Genomic DNA, 25029 nt, shown 5'->3' on the forward strand with positions numbered 1-25029 from the left:
AATCCAAGAGTTTAAATGAGGCTACTTCACACAGACTGCCAAGTGGAATGCTTTTATATAAATTGCTGTATTCATCAACTGATATTAAAAGTTTGTTACAAATCAAAACCCGGGTCCATGGATTGGTGCTGGTCCACTGCATATTCATGTTATAACAAATGAAATGTAGTAGATGTACCAGTGGATACAGGTTCCTGGCAACAAAAAAAGTGCTAACCTATTCACTATTTGCCCAATATTGGTGAAATGAGTGAAATATGCAAATCAATATAGTGCTAATCAAAAAACACTTCAAAAAAAAAAATGACGAAAGCAGCCATGTGTTTATGTTTACAATTTGGGCATTTTTGCTGCATTCAGACGTATAGTCACACAGGAAGCCCCGGCGGCGTAGCGCATCTCCTTCAGCATCCCAGTCCACTGCTTGGTGTCTTCTTCATACCTGTTAAAGACACAGAAGGGACAGTTTTTTTTTTCTACAGTACAGATATGACACTTCATATGTCTGGGCAATTGGAAAATGTTGGAATATGATCCTTTTTCTGTTCTTTGGTGTGAGCGCTTACTGCCAGATGTCGATGACTTCGGTGGGCGAACACTCCTTGTTCTCGGTCTCCATCATGGCAAAGCCTCCGACCGAGTACAGCAGCCCTCCGCAGCTGACCAGGTTCACTGAGCTTCTCTCCTGGGGGAAGTCTGGGAAGGGGACCCACCTGGAGGGAGGGCAAAGTGAAGGATCAGAGGAAACTCTCCTACGTACCGGATGCTGTTGAATACTGTCCGTATTCTCCTGGGGTTGTGACATGAACGTACTTGTTGGTCCCAAAGTCATAGGCTTCACATTCAGCTGCGAGGCCCTCTTCATTGACTCCTCCTGTCACAACAATCTGCCCCTTGTGAATGACACACCCAAACATGGCTCTCGGCGTTTTCATAGAAGCCAACTCCTTCCATTCGGACTTCTTGTGGTTGTATGCAAACAACTTATTGATTGCCTTGCTGATATGAGGAGAGAGATGGACATGGTAATGTAGATATCCTGGAGCGATTTGTTTGAGATGTTGAAAAGCTTTAAATGACTAAAGGTAATCTTACTTTTCATCAGTTTTCCCTCCGATACAATACACGAGGCCATTCTCAGAGACGACACTATGTCCATGAATTCTCAGCGGCAACTTTTTGGTTTCAGACCACTTCATTTTGCTGTACAGACCGACAGGGACATATATACTTTAACACTGACAACACTGCCACATGCAGGTTTAACAAGATAAAATAATGGTATAACAAAAGTGATCTAAGTGTTCCATACTTACTCAGTATCATAACACACAACTGAGTCCAGAGACTCGTTGGACTGGAGGTCTTTGCCAGCTACAGCGAAGATGAGATTTTCAAATTCACCCATACTGAACAAACATCTAGGGGAGGGCATTGGTGGCAGAGCTGTCCAATCAGCAGCCAGGCTGTCCAGCTGCGAAAAAAAGACAAATCTATTAGTCCTTTATTTAAAGATATAAGATATTATTAGATATGATTTATTGTATTCATCAAGGGTATTCTTGTCCATTGAAAAGAGATGACCTGATAGAAGTAGCACTGTAACGGAGCATCTTTCTCGTCCTCGTCTACGAACAGTCCTCCCAGGACATACAGGTGATTCTTCTTCGTCGCTAAGCTCACGTGGTTGCGCGGTATCAGCTCCGCCATGGCGGTCAGGAAGCATTCGTTCTCAATCCCGTCGTAGGCCACAGCGGCCGTGTCGTTGAGCATCAGGATCAAATCCCTGCCGTACATGCCGTGTCTACGGGTATCGTTCAGGTATCTAGGCAACACGCTGTCCTCTCCTCCTTCCTCTCCTCCTTCCTTCTTCTCAGGCAGTTTTCCAGCGAAAGCATCCTTGATGACTTTGATTTTCTTGACCAGCTCAGGATCCGACTTGATGATGTCGTCTTTCTCCACTTTCTCGTTGAAGTACTTCTCAGGGAGCAAGCGAAAGCGGATGCAGTCGAAGGCCTCACCTAAGCTCTTGAGGTTGTTCTCCTTGTCTTTCCTGATCCATTTCATCAGGGACTCGAACACGACCTCCTCCTTTTCTACGTTCAGAGAGTCAGCTCCGATGATGGCCAGGAGTTCAGGCGCAGTAAGCTCAAACAGTTCCTCCTCCTTGGCCAGGGTTTCAAATCTGTCTGCTGTATAGTCCCGGGCAGCCAGTGCCAGGCGTGGGGCGTTGAGCACCAGGCCCAGTCTAAACATAGCTAGACAGTTGGTGGGTGACAGTTTCTTCTGCAGGTAATTCACACACACAGTGAACACAGACGGGATCTGAAAACGGCTTGCCATGGCCAAGATGTCCTGTACATTGTCGTCTGTGATGTCAATCTCTGCTGAATACAAGTAATTGATTATCATCTCCAGTATCGTGGGGTCCAAGTTCTCCATGGAAAACTCTTTATTTGTGTCTATTTCTTTGCCATCCTCTGAGAAATAAAGCTCTCTGAAGTAAGGGCTGCAGGCTGCCAAGATGAGTTTATGGCAAGGCAGGCTCCGGTCTCCTACATTCAGAATGCAGTCAATGAACTTGTTTTCTTTCAGCAGCTCCTTGAGGCCATCCTGAAGTAAGGTGCTCTGAAACAGACGCAGATCTTCCTTCATGCTTTTAGGATCCATGTTGGAGGAGACGGGACAGAGGATCAGACGAGAATGACTGTCCTGGCTGGACCTGACTGAGAACTATAGACTGCCAGGTCTCTGCAGCCTTTTCAATATAACCAGGACCCTCTAAGTATAGCCCCCCACCCTATCCTGGAAGAATTCAGGGAAGCCAAATCGGAAAAGTGCCCGCATCACACAGCTGTCACAGAGTGAAAGAACAACTGTGAACCCTGTCATCCTGGCAGTTAGTTCTAACAATGTAACATGACTACACTCAAGTGTCATAGAGGTTTGAGTGAAAAACAGTTACACAACCCACATATGATATGGAGTAGATTCAAATATGTGACATGATTCTGACAACTTGATTCAAGAGTTGATTTGACTGAACTACAAATCGTCAAGATATCTCTAGAGTGATCACTTGTTCATGCGTAGACATGACTGAAGCCTTCTTTAAGGCCGGGGATTCTTGGTGAGTGAAAACCCCAATGAGCAAGTTTTATATTTAAATATGAGTGGATTTCCAAGGAACTGACCTTCCTCTGTGAGGTCAGGTAGCAGCTGCTGGGACAACAAGTGACAGCATGTCCTCTTCAACCATTTGTAAAATACTTGAGCCCCTCTGACAGTTTTGAAAATAGCCCAGAATCATTGTTCATAGAACAACTGACACGGATAATGATCAGTCAAGACAAGATATTTATCTGCCTTCTTAAACTCTTTAGATAAACTGAAAAATAGCATGGTTTTATTCATTCTATTCATTTACAAATTACATTTTATGTACAAAACATACAGTTTGTATTTCTCATCGCAAGTTCCTGATTACAGAATTATTTCACCAAACATTTTTACACTAACAGTAGCTAAAATGTTATATTTAAAATAAAACTTAAGTTAGACATACACAGTAAATTAAACTATGGCGTGAAATACCTGATATTTGTACATACATTGACACATTCACTACATCACTGATTACTACATCATGTGAGTCTCATGTGAAAAAGCTGTGCTTGATCTTCCTTCAGGCCATCACCTCCCACAGTCCCTGAAGGGTGAATCCTTCCTTCAGCTTCTCGATGGCGATGCCAAACTCCTCTGAGAACACCGGCTCTCTATCTTGTTGCTTTAGGATGACATAAAACAAAATATACTGTAAGTTAAACCCCTCAGAGTTTATATTAAAGATCTAAAACAGATACAAAAAGTGATGTACATTTATCACCTTACCTTATTGCCATCCGCAAAGTAAGCCTGAAAACAAACACAAATCAATACTATTCAGACAGTTCAGAGTATAATCATTGGGATCTTCCCCCTAATCAGATGTGAACCCTTTAAAACCTTTGCTGAGGATACCTGTATTTACACACACAATAAGCACTAGGCAACATAAAGCCATGTTTGTGGTACATCGTGCCCACATTACTTGAGCAACCTGCTATTTTGAGAGTGTGAAAACTACCCGTGGCGTCCCGGAGGAGGGCCGGGAGCAGGGTTAAGGGCATGGCAGGGATGGGGGCAGGGCTGGGGAGGAGGGCAGGGCTGGGGAGGAGGGCAGGGCTGGGCTGGGGAGGAGGGCAGGGCAGGGCTGGGGAGGAGGGCAGGGCTGGGGAGGAGGGCAGGGCTGGGGAGGAGGGCAGGGCAGGGATGGGGGCAGGGCTGGGGAGGAGGGCAGGGCTGGGGAGGAGGGCAGGGCTGGGCTGGGGAGGAGGGCAGGGCTGGGGAGGAGGGCAGGGCTGGGGGCTGGGCTGGGGAGGAGGGCAGGGCTGGGGAGGAGGGCAGGGATGGGGGCAGGGCTGGGGAGGAGGGCAGGGCAGGGCTGGGGAGGAGGGCAGGGCAGGGCTGGGGAGGAGGGCAGGGCTGGGCTGGGTAGGAGGGCAGGACTGGGGAGGAGGGCAGGGCTGGGGAGGAGGGCAGGGCTGGGGGCAGGGCTGGGGAGGAGGGTAGGGCTGGGGAGGAGGGCAGGGCTGGGGAGGAGGGCAGGGCTGGGGAGAAGGGCTGGGCGTACTCACAGTGAAGGCATCCGTCTGCTCATCAGGCTCAATCTCCACATCATCAAGAGGCTGTTCTACAGTCAGCTCCTCCAACGGCTGGGGCTGGGATCATGGTGGGGAGAAACAGCTGTGATCATCTTTGACAGGAGGGAAGGCTTGCTATTTCAACAACTTCACCTGGTTGGAATGTTGTCCAACCATGACACGTGACCCACATGAAGATGAAGATGTAGAAGCTACCTTTGATATCATATATACACAGATATAACTAAATCAATGCCATCAAATAGGTGATGATCGGTCATTCGGGGCCGTTTGTATTCACTGTCACGGAGACACATCTTCATGACACATTTCAGGGTATGGGTACTGTAGCTAGGTACCTTTTCCTCCATTTCATAGTCCACTCCAAAGATGGGATTGGCAGAGTACACTTTATGCAGCGAGTTAATCTCCTTAACAGCATCCTGAAGCTTATCCATTGGGTCAATCTTGAATCCTAGCACATATCCCCCAGTCTGAACAGTAGAAGAAAAACGTTTCAAACATCTGACTAAATATAAATGGCATGGTACAGTTTATACTGATAGAGGAAAAAAAAGACTCGAAGTGTAACATCAAATCACCTGCTGAGAGCTCTCTATCACCAACGCTAAACCAAACTTGGAGTCTCTTATTCTGATGGAACGCTTTCAGGGAGAAAAATCAGAAGGAAATTAGATTCTGCATAATGCATACAACCTTTACTTCATAACATCATCAACGTTTACAAGCAGTTATTACCCAACAGGCATTGAGGAATACGTGTTTGTTAGTTGTGATGCGTTGTTCTGCGTACTTACGATCTGAAGATAGGGAATGCTGACATTGAAGCTCTCGTTCATGTTGGCATGCCAGACAATCCGAACATTGGTAATGAAAAAGGTTCCCAGATTTCCCTAAAAAGAAAAACATTCTTGCAGGATTAAATGAGATCATTACAGACCTGATTTACCCAATTTTAACAACATCTACAACACAGACTGTGTATAATATGGAGTGTGGAATGCATGAACTCTCAGGTCCAATAGTCAGGTTTACTTAACTCTTTCTGGGCTCTGTTAAATCAATAAGCCAAGTACCTGGTCACTGGATAGATTCCAGACTCCATTAATTTTGTCATAAACTTGTTCTTGAGGTAGGAGTCTTAGCTGTTTGTTTTGAATGAGAGCTCCTCTCAGTTTCAGGTCACGGTACATTTTAGACGTCTCATAAGCTCTGGGAAACAGGAGAGACAGCATTTTGAAATGGAACATAACTTTAGAGACAACAAACATGACTACCACCTCAGCTGGGGTGGGAGAATAAGTGTGCAAAAAGGTCCAAATGTATCATTTTGTTTTATGAAGTGAAATACACTTTCACTTATGTTACTTTCACATCAAATGTTTTTTTGAAATACCTGTGTACAGCGATGACTGAGGTGAACAGTCTCGGACTTCCTGGAACCACATTGGTAAAAATGAACTCAAATCTTGTGTTGTTCGACTTGGTCAAGATGTACAGTGCTTCCGTCTGGCCTCGAAGTTTCTGGAAATTTAAACACAAAAGTCTTAAAACCTTGAAAATTATTATTAATTATTATCCCTATCCCTTCTTAGCGTGAGTAATATATTAGGTGTTGCGTGGGAGCGTGTGAAATGGTTGAAATGAGAGAGCTGTGAATTAAACTTTATCTTTACATTATAAACTTTTATGCAGATTTTATATTGGTTAGTATATATTTGTGACTGCTTGTCACTGTGCTCCGTTGTCCCCTGTCAGGGAGCTAACAAGCGCGCTAAATAAATCTATGACATAAATGTTTTGGCAGTAGTGCTCTGTAATATTCAGTGGGTTCTCCTAAATTTTTCGGGTGATCCTTACTTTTCAAAGTTGGGAGCTATTGTACTTACAGAGTTTGCTGTCCTCGTAGTGATGTTAATGATGGAATTGTATCCAACAGCTAGACATGAAAGAAACACTGATGTTTACAGTTGGCAATCTTTACAATGGAGACAAGTTTCTTCTGGTCAAACTGGTACCAGTTGAATCCAAAAGATGGCAGCATTCTAACAGGATGATCTAGATGCACACTTGTATGGAAACAAAGGTAAAAAAAAAGCAAGTATATGAATACTCACATAAATTTACTCTTGGCAAAGCCACAGAATGCCAGATGATCCTTAAATTAGTTACCAGAAGTCTTCCTGCAAATAAAGTAGTGAACACTAATATAACACAGTGAGAGAGACATGTGTGAAATGTATATTGTGAATTTAGTAAGCTAGACTTTATGTAATCTATCAATAAAGTAAAGTAATCTCGTCAAGTGCCAGTTAGGTTTACCTCTATCACCATTGTTCCCTTTTGTATCCTCGATTGAATCAAGACAGTCTATCAACACTTCACCCGGGCGGGTTTTCATTTGCCTGGTAGAAATTCAATAAACAGATTTGTGTAAATAATTGCTCATTAGCGCTACATGTTTTTTGTTGCTACTGTACCAAGCTAATTACGTTCCGTTACATTTGAAAGGATATTGATTGAAGAACGCCAAGTCCATTCTCCCCATATTGAAAAAGCTAGGCTAGCTACAGTAGCTGGACATTTTGATAAGCTACACCACGACATTTGCAACGATTGAAAAATAGTTTGCTAGAATTGCGACTAGCCTCATTAACAAGTTAAAGTTAGCATTAGTGCTACATGTGTTAGCTATCTTATTATACAGGTACTGACGTTTCGTTGGCTAGCATTATTGTGAGCTACACTAGGCTAACGTTAATTGATAAGAAGATAGCTCTACAGATATAAGTAACGTACTGTGCAGTTATATCGAATCTGACATCTCGATCTTCCCACAGAGCATCAAGCACAGACGCCATGGTTTCAGACTTTGCAAATGTTTTCAGTCGTGTCGATAATCTTCTTACGATAAGACAGTTAGGTTAGCCTTGTCAATTATCTTGCTAGCTTTCAATACCAGATTATGCGTCCGTGTATCGCCATAGTAACAGACGGCAAGCCCAAGGGACAAGCTGTTTTCTCCGTTTTATTATTAAAAACACATTAAAGGGGCAATTGACTGTTTTTTGGGGGTATTTCACACTGTTCCTTAAGGTCTCCGAATAGGGTATGTAACATTGGTTGGGTTGAAAATGGCCCGGGTGCTGTTCTATGCCCTCTGACAGATCCTCTGAAATGTTCCCGGGAAAAAACACTAACCTTTCTCCTTTTATGGTATTCTCATTAATATTTAGATAAGCTGCGCGCTGATTGGTTGGTTATCAACGAGTGAAGCTGGGAGCAAAAACGCAACACGGCCAACAGCAGCACTTGCTGAAACACCAAAGTTGGAGACTTGAAATAAAAACGCGCAAATAAATCTATTGTGTCTACACAACACTGTTTTCAAAAGATTGACTATATATCATTTGAAATGATAACATTACTTGTTTCCACTTCTGTTGTTGAAGCAAACTGGATTGACTTAGGTGGGTAGAACGTTAGGCTACAGCTTAGCAACCAAACCATATCGTGATTCTACTCAGCTTCAGTTAGCTAGCTAAGCTAGCTCTAGATATCTTGCTGTAAAATAACATGACAAAGATCTGGACAAACATGCATCGTGAGTTGTAGATTTTCATTACACAGGTTATTTATTGGAATGAAACACAGTCAGGAACATGAATCAACGTTAGCCCCATTGCCAAAAACTAGGCTAAATTATCACACATTCTATGCTCTTGCGTCAACTAGCAAGCCAAACTTGTTTACATGCCTACAGTCTAGGTGTTACTAGTAACAGTTAGTAGCAATGCTAACGTATCCTGTATCTAAAACCTGCCTTTCTCCAGTTCTTTCAAATAGATTACCGCGTGACAGGCGTTAGCAATAAGCAGCTAGTCTAGCTAGAGTCATTTGATGTGTGTAGAAACGTATTTAGCATTCTACCTGGTATGCTATACAGGAAACGTTAGCATTGCTAATAACTGTTAGCACAACATCATACTGTCCTTATAGCTTGCGGTTGCAATGAGCATACGGTTGGAACAGCACCTCTTTCCAGGTTCAGCTTCCTAGCATATCCTGCTTGAAATTGTCCAAGGTTGTCAAAACTGTCTTGGGTGAAATGTTCAGAGCAAATGAATGATTGAGTGTCTAACTTCGCCGGAATCTTCTCGTAGACAACACCAGCCATGCCTGTTGAATGTTTGGCTCCTTGGGAAGACTGTGAGTGTTAGCCTTCCCTGTACAGCCTGGAACACAGCATTTACGACCGTGGTCCATTTTCAATATCCTTGTTATAATTCAAAACGTTCTTCTTTGTAATTCCTTATAAGTAGCCTACACAGAGCAGCGCGCAGCTAAACTAGTATCGGAGATAGACGCTACCTCTGGCTGGTCTGGATGTAAATTCTGGGGCGTGACAAAGATACAGACCAGAGCCAATAAGAGGGCGATCACCGGTCCTACGTAGGACCTGTGGCTTTGTTGAAAAGCTAGCGTTTTACAGCCAAATTTTTTCTTTTTGAGATTTGAATAGGAAAGAGGTGTCAATGGACTTTTATATTCACGGTATGTTCAGTTTACCCTCCGAACTGTCGTTTTTCAACAATGACGAGGTAAAATCGGTTTTGCAGTCAATGGCCCCTTTAAAAACATTCACTTCCAAAAAATAATTCAGAGGTAATATCAAAAGGAGTGATTAATATCAGATTTAGGGTTTGTAGCTTTTTCACAAAGTATCAGCATTTCCAATCAACATTTTAAAACACTTTACTAATGAAAATGTTAACTTTGCATAGACAGTTAAAAGATTGATATTGTATCTTGCTCAGATGATTTTGTGCAACCCCCCCCCCCCCCCCCCCCAAAGAAAAAGAAACAGATACTGAATCAGATTATTACTCAACTAATACAGATTTACAAACTACACAAATGTTAAATGTTTTGCAATCATTGAGGAAAAACATCTGTCTATCAGCATGCTCTTGTATGGCTCAGAGGTGTCAGAATATGCATTACTGTAACAAAAGGGTAAAAAGGTATGGTAATAGCTTTCTATCTAAGCCAAACAAATGTTTTACTCTAAAATTATAACTCTATTTTAAATGTGCATAATGTTGAGGTAAGAGTTTGATCACTGAAAGCAGGGTAGTCACATTAATAAAAAATATATGATCAATTTGCATTTACTTCAGTTTTGTACAGCACCGTGATATTTCTGCAAATTGCATAAAGAATGTTTTTCCCAGAGCGATATTTCATGAGCAGTTATAAAGCCACACCATTAAACAACACAGGAGACCATCAGAAGTTGAATACTGTTCGAAGAGGCCTGTCCACGTTTGGCTGGAAAGATTCTTCAGATGAGAGAATTCGTTGTTTTTTCTTCAGTCTTTAGCCAGCTGTGAAGATAAAGAAGATAATTTAACCTAACAAGACGTTCACAGAACCGAGATTTCTCTGAGGGTACACAGAAATGGGACTCACCTGTTCTAGACAGAACACACGTTCTCTTGCACTCCTCCTCTGTCTCGTAGCGGTTAGCATTCCCGTCACAGCCTCCAAACCAGAACTGTGCACAGGCATTGGCCTGCTTGTCATAGTACCACTGGATGATGTAATCTCTACACGGGCCTTGGTCCAAACTCAGTTTGCAACGGGGATCCAGAGGAGCCAACACTGACAGAGCAACAGAGAAGGAGAGACACAGTTTTCAAAGTAAAAGTCCCAACAGGGTTGATCTTTGGGTTGTTGTTATGTGTGTCATGGTGATTAGTGGGGGGTACCAACCTTTGGGCTGGACAGGAATGACAACAGGACGCAAATGACTGTGGACCGACCCTGAGGGTGACACTGAGGGCGACCCTGAGGATGAGCCTAAGGATGAGCCTGAGGAGGATGAGGAGGAGGATGAGGAGGATGATGATGAGGAGGATGTAGAGAGCACCCCCGTGGAGGAGGAACTTTCCCTGACAGGCAGGCTGGCGACCGTCTTGTTCACCACGGCAACATGGCCACTTCCTCTCACATGGGTCACATGGGTCCTCAAGTCGAGATCTTCACCGTCCTCTTCTCCCTCCTCCACCTGGACGGGAACAATGGCATGCACACACACACACACACACAGATATACATGCACACACACAGACATACACATACACACACCCATTTAATGAAAGAACGCCCCCAATTCTTGTCTGAACTCCTACGTTTCCCTCCAACACGACTTTGATTGGCAGTGGTTTCACAAAATAAGCTAAGGAGAAAGGCCTGCTTTGCTGAAGGCGATGGTCGTGAGCAGGATTGCTGGAAGATAATTGTCTGGAAAGTAGCTGCACGCTCCAGAAATGTAACATTTGCATTCCACAGAACTGAGCTGTGTTGCTAATCTCTCATTATCTTACGCAACATGTTTATACGGAACAAAACCTTTCATTCTTTACTGAAATAATCCTACCATTTGTACCTTTACCACATTCTACACTGAAATCAAGAATGTATAGAATGATATTCCATGTATGTTTTATGATACAGGCTCTGACGAGACAGGGGAAGAGGTTAGATGTGTTTTCCTGATGGTAGACATGCACATTAACAGCATAGAACAGACCTTGGCTGGGAGTGGACCAGCGTTGATGGGCAGGGCGAAGTTATCTCCTCGCCCACGAATGTGGGTCTGGGTGTTGGTGCGTCTCTGGACCTCCTCCTGGTAGTTGTCATAGCCGCTGTTGCCGTGGCCATTGTTGCCATTTCCACTGATTCCATAGCCGTTATTCCCAAAGCCGTTGTAATGGGCGTTGTCATGGCCGCTGCCATGGCTGTCCCCTGTGTGTCCATGGTTTCCATTTCCGTAACCGTTTCCGTTGGTGATGCGGTTGTACACAGAATTGGCTCACAAGTTTGGACTCCAAGGCTAAACAAGTTTAAAAAAAGAGATTTTACAATAAAACTCAATTATATTACACAGAATATTTTCAAACCTGAATGAGAACTCTTGACTTGACCAACTGTGGGTGACCCTCTTTCAATGTGTTTAGGTTCAAATTCAGTGTCTCTACATTTGCCTCTACCCACAGCTGTGAAGCATGGTGACGTATCGGTGTTGTGGCCATCACCTGGGAGGGTGTTGAAGTCATCAATGAGGAACATGTGTTCACTGTCAGGATCCGAGGCGATGAGGTTCAGCTCTCTCAGGAACTCGGTCTGGGTGATGTCAGAGCTGTTGACGATGCCCAGAGCGTACATCTCGATGTTGGCGGCGTGCGCCTCCCTCACAGCCATCTCCAGCTTCACAGACTCCCGCTTGTCCGTCTGTCCGTCGGTGATGACGATGGCCACCTTACTGACCCCCGTCCTGGCGCTGAAGAAGGCCTCCTGGGTGGCCTTCCTGATGGCCGTCCCTGTGTAGGTGCCCTCGCCCATGTACGGCATCTTCCGGATGGCCTGCTTGACGTCTTGTTTGGTCATGTAGCGGGCCAGGTTGAACTCCAGGTGGACGTCCAGGCTGTAGAGGACCAGGCCTATCCTGGTGGCGTTGCGGCCCATCGTGGTGCGGTCCACCAGCGCCGTGACAAAGTCTTTGATGATTTCAAAGTTTTCTGGACCGACGCTCTCTGAGCTGTCAATGACAAACACCAGCTCCATCGGCCTTTCCTTGCATTTGATTCCACATCCTGTCAACAGAGCAGAACTGCTTAGTCTTTCTAACATTACAACGTTTTAGATTGTTATTCATAATATTGTTAGGTTAGGTTTGGTCATACCACAGATTTCCTTGATAAGTTTAATAATATCTTCTCTCTGAAAAAATTGAAGTGGGAGATAAAACATTTGATATTTCGACTCATTTACATCAAATATTTTTGGGGGTGTTTACGTTTCTTAACTTACGGTTAGACCCACTTCCCCCTTTACTCCCGGTCGGCCCTGAATAGTCAGAAAGGATCCATGTTATTGTTTCATGCAATAACTGGTCAAACCCAACAGAACAGCCCTAAAAAACGACGATCCAGGCGTGTGTGCTCCACTCACAGACTCTCCAGGAACACCAGGGTCTCCCAGGTCACCCTTGATTCCCTTCAAACCCCTCTCGCCCTGCACGCCCCGGTCACCCTACAGGGGAGTGGAGAACACTGGCTGTCAGAAAGGTTACAGGTCACTCATCTACATTTTCAATTCTTGCTCTGTATTTTTTTGTCCAAAGCGATGTACAAATAGAAAGTACAGTGGAAGATTGGAGGATTGGTTGGTCACCATGGTGCCCCCCTGTCCTACCTTTGCCCCTGGGAGCCCCTCTCCTGCTGGCCCCCTCGGCCCGTTCACACCCTGAGACCCCTGGTCACCCTGCAACACAAACCCCCCACGCGTCATCAGGTGTTGTACATAGGATGAACATGACTCCAGCTTTCCCCCCACAATCGTGTCGTCTAATTGTCCACCTCAGTCACTTTCAAAATGTAATTTCTTTCTGTAATCTGAGTCAGTTAAGATACAATTATGACTACGTTCAGAGTGTTATTCATGGAATGGTCTGTTTCGTACACACCTTTGGCCCTTGCAGACCCTCTCCTGGGGGTCCGGCAGGGCCTGAGGGCCCTGGCCTTCCAATGTTACCCTGGAAACCAAGGACGCTACAGTTATCAGAAGGCAAAACAGAAACCATAGGACGAGACAGGTTCGACAGGCCACAGACTCTGTCTGGGGAAGATGGAATCTTAAATGCCTGTCACAGATCAACTTGATATGTATGTCACGAATTACGCCCCCATATGACCTTTGATCAACTAATTACGGTCCATCGCTGCCAATCTCTGTCTAATATATATCCTATGTCAGAGATGTCAACATAGCTCAGGGTTAAGAGCTGTTAATACTTGTTTCATGGTGTGCAGATGAGTCATGAATATCAAACACTGCATCATGTTCTTACCGGAGGCCCTTGCACACCCTCTCCTGTTGGGCCGGGCAAACCTGGCAACCCTCTGAACCCAACGTCTCCCTTTGGCCCTGGAATACCAACCCCCTCAGGTCCTGGCTCCCCTGTCAGCCCAGGCAGGCCTGGGGGGCCCTGGCAACAGCAAACCAAACCAGTCAACAACAGAATAAGAGATGTGATGCAACAGTAGATGGCAGAGATGTGATGGGTTACTGTGAGTGGGAGGTATTGGGAATGAATGGATGATGTATTATTGGTTCGTGGGGTGGGCTCATTGGAGCACTCACCACAGGACCAGGGTACCCTTCTCCTTTAGGCCCAAACGGACCTGAAGATCCTGGGTTACCACGATCCCCCTGGTGAAAACAGAAGACATGTATATTATGTACCATATGGTCACCTAGTACATGCTCACTGTCTATACGGTTCTTATGGAAGGTAATGTATTCATTTAGCAGACGCTTTCATCCAAAGTGACGCACGGCTTCTGTGTGATGTTCGAGCACTTACCTTTGGACCAGGAAGTCCGTAGCCCGTTTCCCCAACTGGCCCAGAAGGCCCTGGCGGACCCAGGTCTCCCTGAGACAAACAAGACGAGGAAACCACAACGACGTTCATGAGACAGGATCTCACAATGCATCTCAATGGGACAGAGTTCCTATCTACAGACTAGCAGGCCTTCCTATAAGGAGCTGCAGTGAAAGACAAGGCGATGACAGATGTATGTTTGTTACCAAGGCGATGACAGATGTATGTTTGTTACCAAGGCGATGACAGATGTATATGTGTTACCTTGGCGCCTGCCAGTGCCCGTCCTGGTAGTCCTGGCATGCCCAGACGGCCTGGTGTGCCAGGCTCTCCCTGGGGGTTAACGAGAGTTAGCAAGACTGTCACTGCCACTCTCCCCTCGAAAACACCCCCTTTATCCAAACACATGCTGAAACTTCCAACATCCTGCCTGCAGAGGAATGTGGGCCTCTGTTTCAACTGTCTTCAACTTGCTGGTTGACCCGAGATGTTAGGATAACAGTGTAATCCATCGTGGCACAGTGAGGAGCTGCTTCTGTGATGTGTGTGTTATGGACACGTACATAAACAATGGGGGAATATTCATTCACTGGAGATCAAACATGTTCCTCTCACCTTTGGCCCCGAAGGTCCGTTGACGCCAGGGGGTCCATGTAACCCACGGATACCCCTCTGACCCTGGTCTCCCTGTGTGCGGTAGCAAAGCGGTACGTTTTACATCAACTGCTCTCAGTGCCCACGCTGTGTCTGTTTGTGACAGAGGCTGAGGGGCTGGGACACATACCTTCTCTCCTTGGGTGCCCACCCCTGCGGCTCCCTCACTACCTCTCAGGCCAGGGAAACCAAGCTCACCCTGAGAGAGAGAGAGAGAGAGAGAGAGAGAGAGAGAGAGAGAGAGAGAGAGAGAGAGAGAGAGAGAGAGCGAGAGCGAGAGCGAGAGACAGACAGACAGACAGAGAGACAGAGAGAGAAAGATGAAAGATCAATAGAAACAGAGAATAAGGAGTGAAGAGGGGGTGCTGGTAGAGCATTGAGTGGCTTACTGTGGATCAAAACATGTCTCATGACGGGGATCACATACCTTCTGTCCTGGGGCCCCATCCTCGCCTGGAAGACCTGGCAGGCCAGACACCCCAGAGGAGCCAGGCTCACCCTGAAAGAGAAGCACATGTACTCATCCAGGAGTCCACAGAGAAGGACAGGATGCCTGGTGAAGACTGGTGGTGAAGCAGCTGAATCTTACCTTGGCCCCCGGTTCACCAAGGCCTCTTTCACCAGGAGACCCAAGTTCTCCTGGTAATCCTTGATCCCCCTAGAAGAAAAAAAAACTGCTTAATCCCATAACTAATACCACAAACATGTCCAAGTCTGAGGATGATGATGTCTCACATTTAAATAAAGAATTGGAAATAAAACGACAGTGAAGTCACTGGAGGACTGGTGAATGTGCTGAGCGTGGAACCAACCTTGGGCCCAGCGAAACCGTCCCCCTGGGGGCCTCTGACTCCTGGGGGCCCCCTGGGCCCCTCCACTCCCTGAGGAACACATCACAGTCACAAGTCAGACAGAGAGAGGGAGGGAGAGCTCCCTGAGGAACACATCACAGTCACAAGTCAGACAGAGAGAGGGATGAAAGAGAAAGAGAGAAATACATATATATCAAGAATTGTGTCTGTGAGATTCTTGTTGAGATGAGGTCACCACGTCACCACTTCACCTTCTCTCCCTGGATACCTGCTCCTGTGAGCCCTGTCGGTCCCGGAAACCCAGGGAGGCCAAACTCCCCCTGGAGGGTAAACACAGACACAGTCAGATCTCACCCTGGAGGGTCAATACAGACACAGTCAGATCTCACCCTGGAGGGTCAATACAGACACAGTCAGATCTCACCCTGGAGGGTCAACACAGTCACAGTCAGATCTGTCTGACATCACCCGACCGCAAATATCACTGTCTACTCGGTCATGAGGTCGAGCTACCATATGGCAGGAAATCAATACTTGTATTTTCCTACACGTCCAACAGGTAGACATAGTGCAGACAACCTGCCACCTCCAAAGGTTCCCAAAGTAACCAGAGCTTTAGTACCCTCCCAGAGGCCCCTCCCCCCCTCACCAACACTCCAACGAGGCGCCTGGAAATAATTGCGACCTAAAAGGACTTTCAAGCTTCTTTATGAACTTCATGATCTCCTTTGTCGGGCCAACATGGGGAACTTTCACTGTCTGACGTATTTACAGCCCACCTTCTCTCCTTTAATTCCTGCACCCGTCTGTCCTCTTGGTCCCCTCGGCCCGTCCAGCCCCCGGACCCCCTGGGGAACAAAGACAGGTCACATGGCTGCCTCACAGACCCTTCCCATTGGTTCACACACACAGCCCAAACCCCTCATTGTTCTCCGTCAGCAGGGTGGAGAGAGTGAACATGGCCGGGAGAGAGTCATTTAGCACCTGTTTTCTGAGACTGATTGGAGGCAATCTGACATGTGTGCGGGGAATCACAGTCTTTTACACAACTGACAGTCAAGTTTGAATCTGTTTACACAGCCTCTCTAAAGTGGGATGCTGGTGAATTTAGGAATTTGAAATGCAGACACACAGACAGGAACATATTAATTGTGGGGGATGACCCCTGCTATAGAAGTGCCTTGACCCTTTGTGGGGCGGCAGGGGGACTTCCCAGGAGGCAGTGCGTCGGGCTGTGTTCTGACAGATGTTTAGCCGCCTCTGGATATTTTCGATGCTACGCTCTTTTTCCAGCACCTGTTTTTTCCTAGATGTGATTGCATCAAGATTTTTATTGGAAACAAACACAGCAACCTACATATTATACAACTGTGTTTTATTATTTGATTTCCTTACAGGTTCTGACTTGAATTAGACAGAAATAGAGAGGATGAAATAAAGCATGAAGAAAATATTTGTAAATTGTTCTAGTTTACTCAATTAACTTGTATGATAATGCTCATGTCTCTACTTGTAATGATAATGACATAACTGCAGGTTTCCCAAAGAACCATCTGTCATCAACTGTGTATTTCAACAGTGTGCATGGAGCATTGGTTTTTCACATCACGCTCAAATCCACTGTAAATCCCAGCCGTTTACCTCTGTGTCATGCTTGCATAGACCAAAATACAAATATTTTAAGTCCCTTCACAAGTTGCAACATGGAGAAACAGGGTTGTTTTCACAGACCCAACGCACGCACATCTGAATGAATTGTGACACTCAAGTGAGCACTTGAGCTGTGGATAGATGTGTTGGAGCACAGCAGGTCTGGTTTGGACAGATGCAGCCCATGTGTCCAACAGTGACCAACTTCTAAATCAGCCCAAGTCACGGCTTTTTCTCCTAATATCTAGAAACTCCACAAAGTCTCTTTCATGTGACTGCAATGTCAGGCCAGCCAGCAAAGTTTGCTTTCAATGTCAACTATGTTCAGATCAAGAGAACAGCTCATGTTCTCGTAAAGTTCAAGTAGATTGAAACCTGACAGTCTAAGGGCTGTCGCTGAGCACTCAGGGACCATGCTCAGGGCTGACGGACTGACACATTTGTTTGCATATTTAGCTTTAAATATTTGACCTGATTCTAGAAAAAGACAGCGAGTGTAAATAGTCCAATGCACTGAACATAGGTCGATCATGAATGGGGGAACGTTTTGTAAACAGACCATGTAACTCTACTATAACAGTTCTTTATCAGTACAATAACATTGTAATCAAACCTTTGGCCCAGGGAATCCCTCGCCCTGCGGTCCTTTCTCTCCTTGAACACCCTGTGGCCCTTGAGGCCCCTGTAAAGGACACCAGACAGCGTTAGCATCTCACTGAGCTGTGGCCCTTGAGGCCCCTGTAAAGGACACCAGACAGTTGTGTTTCCTCTTTGTGCTGTCTGTCCTCTCACACACTCCAAGAGTCCCAACGTGACCGTCTTACTGTTGTGCCAGGTAAGATGCTGCAGTGTACATGTGTGTGTTTGGTGTTGTGCCAGGTAACATGTTGCAGTGTACATGTGTTTGGTTCACTCACTGGCAGGCCGGGCTCTCCCATGCCAGGGGGTCCCGGGGGCCCGTGTCTGCCGGGGAACCCCACATCCCCCTGCAGCAGACAAACACAGTCAGACAGGAGCACGTTTCACTGACAACAGCAGTAATGCACTTACAACCCATAAAAAAAAAAAAGTTTCTAGTAAATGTGTCATCTACCTTCTGACCAGGAAGTCCAGTACCCGTTTCTCCTTGGACTCCCGGCGGGCCAGCTGGCCCACGCTCACCCTGTCATCAGAACCACAAGATGATCAACACTGAGGCAGGGCAGCATCCGCACAGCAACCAGCCACATGCTCTGAGGCCTCGTGCAAACAGCTACATTACATTACGTTTTTGCATTTAGCAAACGCTTTTGTCCAAAGCGACTTCCAAGAGAGACCTTTACAAAATTGCATAGGTCACTGATCATAACAACGATCCAAACATTGCGAGCAGCCAAAACATGAAGCATACATTGTGAAAACCAAATAAGTGCCAAAGGGAAGAACCATAAGAGCATGCAGTTAAACAATTTACAATTAAACAACATGAAACTCAAAAAGTGCAAGTGTACCTATAGAAAAACAATCAACAGTAAAAAATATTACACAGCGAGTACAATAATTTACATCTGTTACAACCAACCAACAAGAGCAACAAGTCTCTCAATAAGAGTCATTGTGATCCTGGAGGAAACTAACATCAGGTCCAGCTAAGCATTCCTAAGTGAACAAAGCTACAGAACTACAGAGCTACAGAACTTCAGAGCTACAGAGCTACAGAACTACAGAGCTGATCGATGGGAAGTCAGAGATCTGATTAAATCTTGGCTTCAGGTCACACAAGCGTTTTTGTAACAGATTGTTTCGAGAAGCAAACATGTTTAAATGACATCACTCTTTAAGATTCCATCTTTGATCTGTTTGAATAAAAGATAGGCCTCATAAATGTCAACAACAGCCAACATCAACTGATAGTAAAGTGTAGCCTCCAAACCCAACAAAGAGAGGCCCTCTTATTAAAAACCCAAAAATCTGAAGGTATGTAATTATTCAGACATATATGCTGTAAATCATTTAGCCATTGTATGGACTGTTGTAGATAGATTGGTGGGCTAAATAGCTGGTCTCTAACAAGTCAAGGCAAATCTTAAAGCCAGACATTGTCTACTGGGAATGTCTTCAAGCTTGTGCAAAAAACACTAGACTCTACAAAACAATTGAGAGCTGAGTTATGTGGCTGCAGGCTATGCTTCACAGCAGAGGGTACAGTAATCCTGTCATTTACTCAGGAGGAAACTCATTTAGATAGAAATTTGTTTCAGAAAAAGGGGCGATTTAATTACTCGACATGTTTTTGCAAAGCTACCTGAAGGCCAAACTGTTTTCATTCCAAACTTTCACACCAACCAAATATCCCCACTTGACCTACACAATGTGCTCAATACCTCACATTCCTACCCAAAGGTATGTTCACAGGACCAATGAGCATCAAGTCCATTTTGGTTGGATTATGTGCAGTTCTAATGGGCGTGTGTGTGTGAATCCCTCACTGACATTGCTGGTAAAAAGGGCTCTAACCCTAACATCTGATTTGATAGTAGACCTACTGCAGCAGCAGAAGCACACTATGAGCTACCAGCTCACTCTTTATTCAGAAACGTTCTCAAAATTCCCTTTTCCTTCCTTTCTTATTATTTCACCAAACATTCCTTCCGTTTCAGGAGACCACCATCACTTTAGTTGCTTATCTCCGAAAAGTACACCTGCATGTTCTCACACGGAGGGAGAAAGCGTCTGACATTTCAAGGCTGTTATTAACCGCGATGACAATTCCCCAGCTGGGATTGTTCAGCTAGCTGACAATGCTGTAGGCAGTTCCTGATGTGTGCTTAGTAACACAATCCCTGACATTAGGAGGACCTGGGAAAGGCCATGAACGCTGGCATTAATCCCAGGGTTTGTAAATGAATGAAGGGGAAAAAATTGGTGTTTCCCGTGTTTCCCACAGGTGCCTATTACCAGACGGACAAGCCCTTCTCCTGCCAGGTAGCAGAATAGGTGGTAGAGCCAAAGCACCTCTTTTAAAACTTATAATAAAAGCACAATGAAAGGTCCCTGCAGATGTTGGTGGTGAGGTAAGTATGAGGTGTGGAAGAGCCGGGATGGTCTGCTGACCTGTCTTCCCTGAGAGCCCTCTGGTCCGCTGTCCCCCGGTGGTCCTGGTAACCCCTGGGCAGGAACCAACACTCACATTAAGCTCTTACTGTGGACGGGACGCTCACAGCACAAGGCTGCAGCGCCACAGGAAGAGAGGCACATCTGGATCTTCAAAAGAATGGCGTGTGTTTCATAAACAGACATGAACAGTTGAGGCTCAGTGTGAGAGTGAGAGAGCTTGTGTGTGTGTGTGTGTATGAGAGAGTATTACATACTACAACACCTGAAGGCCTCAGTGTGTGGAAGAGTGTCTGATTCTAGAACATTTGCCCACCTGTAGGCCCCTGAGGCCCCTGCCGCCAAGTGGCCCCTCAGGACCCTGTTAGCGGAACACAAGACACAAGTAGCTACAGTATAAGTCAATTTAGCTACATGCTAAACACAACACGCACAATATAAATCTTCATCCATTGAAAAAGCTCATGAGTGGGAGGAGAGTACCTTGTCCCCTTTCAATCCTGGAGTGCCACACTCGCCCCGCTCCCCCTGTGTACGGGAGAGAGGACATTACCTCTGATGGAGGGACAGTCACAAAGACAGACGCACCGTCACCTGTCACCTGTCATCGCACAGCACCTTACCCTCTCTCCTTTATAACCAGGTTTGCCCTGCAAGTGAGGACAAATGATTCAATATCGATCCGCAGCTACGTCAAGACGCCAAGAAATGGATTTACATTGTACGTGTCGGATGACTGACCTCTGCGCCTTCTCTGCCGGCAAGTCCACCCTGACCTACTTCTCCCTGAAACGGAAGAGGAGAAGCCCGCTCGTAAATCGCTCAGTTCTCATTGGCTTCTCAGAATCCCACCCAGATGTCTCGGCGCTGAGGTGAAGGCTGAAAGGTGAGCTACCTTCGAGCCTTTAGGACCGGGGGCTCCATCATCACCTGGGCGACCTTTCTTCCCCTGCAGGATGACACCGTTCATACAACTTCAAATATTGCAAGATTTTCATGAAATCTTTTTTTTTTTTCATATAAACATTTCTGAACAAGATGCAACAAATTACGTGAGAGTTTGATCAACCTGACTACATGCAAATCAGTGGTAAAGAAAAGTATGTTATTATGGATTGTATTTCTTTTCCATAATAGAAGTGATAAAAGTGAAAAGTGTTGTCCTCAGGGGGGTGCGATCTGTTAAACAGTGTAGACCGCAAAATGTGAGTCAGGTCACTGGAGGGATAGCTGTAGGCCTGTGCGTGCGTGTGTGCGTGCGTGTGTGTGTGTGCACGCCTGGTTGTGTTTGAGTGCGTGTGTGTGTGTGTGTGTGTGTGTACGCCTGGTTGTGTTTGAGTGTGTGTTACTCCAGTGGGCTTGCTAGCGCCTGACACAGGTGAAAGGTCCCACTGCCACTGCACCTGGACAGCATGACGATGACTATCCATAGCAAATTAGCAGTTTGTGACTTTTAAACTAATGAGAGCAATTATGACAGAGCCATTAAGTCTGCATGTAAGAATGTGAGGAATCTCTCTGAGGAGAAAGCACCTGGCTGATGAAGACACAGCTGTCTGGCATCAGAGGACCAACTGTCACAGTCTGAGACTGATGACAGAGGAGATGCCAGCCTTCGGTGTGTGTGCATGTGTGTATATGTGTGTGTGCGTGTGTATGTGTGTGTGTGTATTGGGGGGGTGGGGTGGTGGTAGGGGAGTCATGCACAGAATGTGTTGTCGATGAGGAACAATTTCCCTCACACCCATTCAAAGCCTTTTGACGTTCTCCATCCCTGAGTAGCGCTCCCTCACAATGGGGGTGGAACGGTTATTTATGACGGTCAAAGGTCCTGTTTTATTGGGACCAGGGCTCTACAATGTGCCCTGGTTTCCATGGGGAACATCTCATGCAGGGTGGGAAATGTGCAATAACTTGCGTGAACAGACATTTTAGAGTAGCAACAGTGACAAAGAGCTCACTGTAAACACAACCTCTTTGGCAGAAACTGCAATATTGTGAAGAGTGCTGGTGAGGAGGATAAGCCTCTCTGTTTGGCTAAACTGTAAGAAAAAATGAAACAATGATCCAGATCCCAACCTAACAACCGAACCTCATTACCAGATGTCTAGGAAAAGCACCTGTTAGGGAGAAGCCACTGTGTGGCACTTCGAAAGGAAGGTGTTCTAGGATCACACAGAGCAGTCTGATTAAAGTACTTACAGCAGGACCGATTGGACCTCTCTCCCCGTTCTCGCACGCACAGCTTTGAGCCAGGGGACACTTGGAGGAGACAAAACAAGCTCTCAGAATCAAAAGAATACCTCATTTAACCCCGCACATGGCTTTTGGACTTGGTTATTAAATATTTGTGGAATGAAGATGATTTAATTAGGATTGTACTTACCCCTTCATCAGCTAAGTTAACCTGTGTAGAAAGACCAAACAATAAGATTGATCACAAATACTTTTCATGTTGCATACGATTTCTACATCAACACTAATGTGGCTCAATGGAAGCATTGAAATGCATTTGGAAACAAAATAAAGACATTGTATTATGAAGTTATATATTAAATTATTATACATTATATGGCTGATCGTGATGTTTCTAAATCTCTTTACGTAACACTTTTCATCCTCCTGTGTCACACTGTCAGACGGTCATGCCCAGCTGCTTCCTACAGTATAATGCTTGTTGAAATTCTTCAGATTGCAGGCATTCCCTTGTAATACCCACAGCAGAACTACAAACCACACATTATTCAATAGAAATAGTGAATTTCCACTTCCAGGAATTTGTGGTGCGCCCACAAGAGCCTGTGTTTGTCATTACAGAGACAGAAAGGTACATGACACGGTCTGCACCTGCTGATGGAAAATGTCGTGGGACACACACTCATAACACACAGCCGTCAGTCACAGATGGACCTGGACCCAAATCTCTCAATTCATGGGAGTCAGTGAGAACCGATGATTATCTTGTCATACTTCTTTTCTTCGGCCACATCAACCTATTCAGTCAAACTCAACAGAACGCGCCCACTGGCCCACCTGAGAGCGTGTGCGCTGCACTGGGTGGCTCTCCCAGAGAAACAAGGCTGCTTAGAGGATCATACTCACAATTTCTACCAGGACCTTTTCCAGAATGTCCACATCCTGTAGGTTGTGGAGGTAGCGGGATTCTGGCGTGCTGGCCACCAGGCGGAGCTGGTCTATGTTGCCGGGTTCGTTGGCCGCCCGGGTGATGCCCACCGTGAAGAAGCGGACCCCCTGGTTCTTGGCGTCAGCCACGGCCGAGAAGAGGTCGGGGTTCCTGGGGTGGGAGATGCCGTCGGTAAGCAGTACGGCCACCTTGATGCTGCCGGGGCTGGACTCCTCCAGGTAGATCTTGGTCATGTTGGTGATGGCGTAGGTGGTGTAGGTGCCGTGGCCGATGTAGACGATGGGAGCGACGCGCGACTTGAAGCTTCCCACGCCCCTCCACTCCTTGAAGGTCTGCTCGATGATGACATGGCTGCTGTACTGCAGCAGGGCGGCGCGCGAGCTGACGGCGCGGCCCGTCTGCAGACGCACGCCCTGCAGGCGCTCCATTACGTCCATGGCGAAGCGCTTCTCCTGCTCGTGGTTCTCCTTGGCGCTCTCTGAGCTGTCGAGCAGGAAGGACACCTCCAGGCCGCAGTCCTCGTCCAGGATGGCTGCACACAGAGAGGAGGATCAGACACAAACAAGAACTGACAGGCCAGGGAAGAGGTCACTACTGTGTTGTGTGTTGTGACATATGCAGATGTTGTGGAAAAGGGTTTCCAAAAAGCCTTTTGTTGAACCTTTTTGTTGCTCACTCGCACACATGCAAACACAACTTTTTTGCTCTATAATAACTCTACAGCCATAACTCTGTCTCCACTTTCTATCTTGATGCAACATCTAAATGGGAGATCCAGAAATGTAAGAGTAAATCAAGGTAGACAGATATGCATAAAGAACATATGCCCAAGGACATCTACACCTTGGGAACATCGTAGATAGGAAAGGACTTCCTAACACAAAGTTCATATCCAAAGTTCCTGTGAAAGCCAACTGTGATTTTCTTTAAAGAACACTCAAATCTCAAAGTTTTACGATGCAAGAAGCATCTATTCCTCAGCAGGACAGATTGAAGGGGTTTCTCCTACCTTGCCCGTCAAGTTTTTTCTCATTATTTGCAGCCAGCAGATTTCCCCTTGTTTTCTTGTTTAACTTTCTCTCCTCATAGTAATCCTGAGCCAAGACACTAGTTAAGCCTGTGACCAACATGATCAGGGTCACGGAATGGGACACCATTGTCCCTCTTGTAGAGAACAAATGAGTAAAAGAGTATTGTGAGAAAACATGAGTGAATGAATACATGAAAATGGTCAAACAGATGTATGTGCATGATGTTCATTCAACTTCTCATTAATGTGAACCAAAACTGTTATTATTTTTCTGATTTAAAGCAATATTCATCTTATGGTAGGAAATACGTTATTTGTGTAAATGTAACAGACAAAAAACGGTAGACAACAAAGTAAGAGAATAGGAAATCTCCAAACTGCTTACCTGAATGAGGTACCAGTTCAACACTTTATTATGTCCAGTAACCTGTAATCCTAGTATCCCCCTGATGGCAGGCTCCTGAGGTTGAGGTTGGTGTTGAGAGAACAGCAGC

At 45.7% G+C, this 25029-nt stretch overlaps 3 protein-coding genes across 3 annotated transcripts; all 3 read right to left on the minus strand.

Moving 5' to 3' along the window:
* Nucleotides 1-19: 19 nt before the first annotated feature.
* klhl41a (kelch-like family member 41a) lies at nt 20-2770 on the minus strand. The gene is made up of 6 exons (XM_047046935.1): nt 1585-2770; nt 1317-1474; nt 1096-1203; nt 814-999; nt 567-713; nt 20-442 (listed from the first exon to the last, which is right to left on the minus strand). Exons 1-6 carry the CDS (start codon nt 2668-2670, stop codon nt 331-333), a joined length of 1797 nt encoding a protein of 598 aa, XP_046902891.1. The 5' UTR covers nt 2671-2770; the 3' UTR covers nt 20-330.
* Nucleotides 2771-3384: 614 nt separating this feature from the next.
* bbs5 (Bardet-Biedl syndrome 5) lies at nt 3385-7818 on the minus strand. Its single transcript, XM_047046957.1, has 12 exons — nt 7503-7818; nt 7026-7108; nt 6821-6886; nt 6593-6642; nt 6100-6227; nt 5780-5915; nt 5501-5596; nt 5285-5347; nt 5042-5176; nt 4677-4760; nt 3892-3915; nt 3385-3787 (listed from the first exon to the last, which is right to left on the minus strand). Exons 1-12 carry the CDS (start codon nt 7562-7564, stop codon nt 3686-3688), a joined length of 1029 nt encoding a protein of 342 aa, XP_046902913.1. The 5' UTR covers nt 7565-7818; the 3' UTR covers nt 3385-3685.
* A 1725-nt stretch (nt 7819-9543) lies between these two features.
* col28a2a (collagen, type XXVIII, alpha 2a) lies at nt 9544-25012 on the minus strand. The gene is given in 36 exon segments (XM_047046902.1): nt 9544-10090; nt 10176-10367; nt 10479-10773; nt 11299-11569; nt 11571-11601; nt 11804-12361; nt 12452-12488; nt 12579-12614; nt 12720-12800; nt 12963-13031; nt 13234-13302; nt 13618-13755; nt 13911-13979; nt 14134-14202; nt 14416-14484; nt 14767-14838; nt 14936-15004; nt 15233-15304; nt 15395-15463; nt 15618-15686; nt 15869-15937; nt 16397-16465; nt 17881-17949; nt 18185-18253; nt 18361-18429; nt 20361-20414; nt 20677-20721; nt 20844-20888; nt 20984-21010; nt 21102-21146; nt 21256-21309; nt 22563-22622; nt 22747-22767; nt 23463-24037; nt 24515-24669; nt 24921-25012. Coding segments are annotated over 35 exon segments (3762 nt in total). The 5' UTR covers nt 24663-24669; nt 24921-25012; the 3' UTR covers nt 9544-10082.
* Nucleotides 25013-25029: the final 17 nt, after the last annotated feature.

Source organism: Hypomesus transpacificus, chromosome 23 (genome assembly GCF_021917145.1).
Source record: "Hypomesus transpacificus isolate Combined female chromosome 23, fHypTra1, whole genome shotgun sequence".
Classification (NCBI taxonomy): domain Eukaryota; kingdom Metazoa; phylum Chordata; class Actinopteri; order Osmeriformes; family Osmeridae; genus Hypomesus; species Hypomesus transpacificus.

What these genes read in the sequence shown, in the direction of transcription:
- klhl41a (XM_047046935.1), bottom strand. Translation starts at nt 2,670, where the DNA reads ATGGATCCTAAAAGCATGAAGGAAGATCTGCGTCTGTTTCAGAGCACC. An exon ending in TACAGTGCTACTTCTATCAG is followed by an intron (nt 1,475 to 1,584) that starts GTCATCTCTTTT and finishes TTTTTTTCGCAG; the next exon opens with CTGGACAGCCTGGCTGCTGA. An exon ending in TATGACTTTGGGACCAACAA is followed by an intron (nt 714 to 813) that starts GTACGTTCATGT and finishes CCCTCCCTCCAG; the next exon opens with GTGGGTCCCCTTCCCAGACT.
- bbs5 (XM_047046957.1), bottom strand. Translation starts at nt 7,564, where the DNA reads ATGGCGTCTGTGCTTGATGCTCTGTGGGAAGATCGAGATGTCAGATTC. An exon ending in ACTATGAAATGGAGGAAAAG is followed by an intron (nt 4,761 to 5,041) that starts GTACCTAGCTAC and finishes CCATGATCCCAG; the next exon opens with CCCCAGCCGTTGGAGGAGCT. An exon ending in ACTTTGCGGATGGCAATAAG is followed by an intron (nt 3,788 to 3,891) that starts GTAAGGTGATAA and finishes GTCATCCTAAAG; the next exon opens with CAACAAGATAGAGAGCCGGT.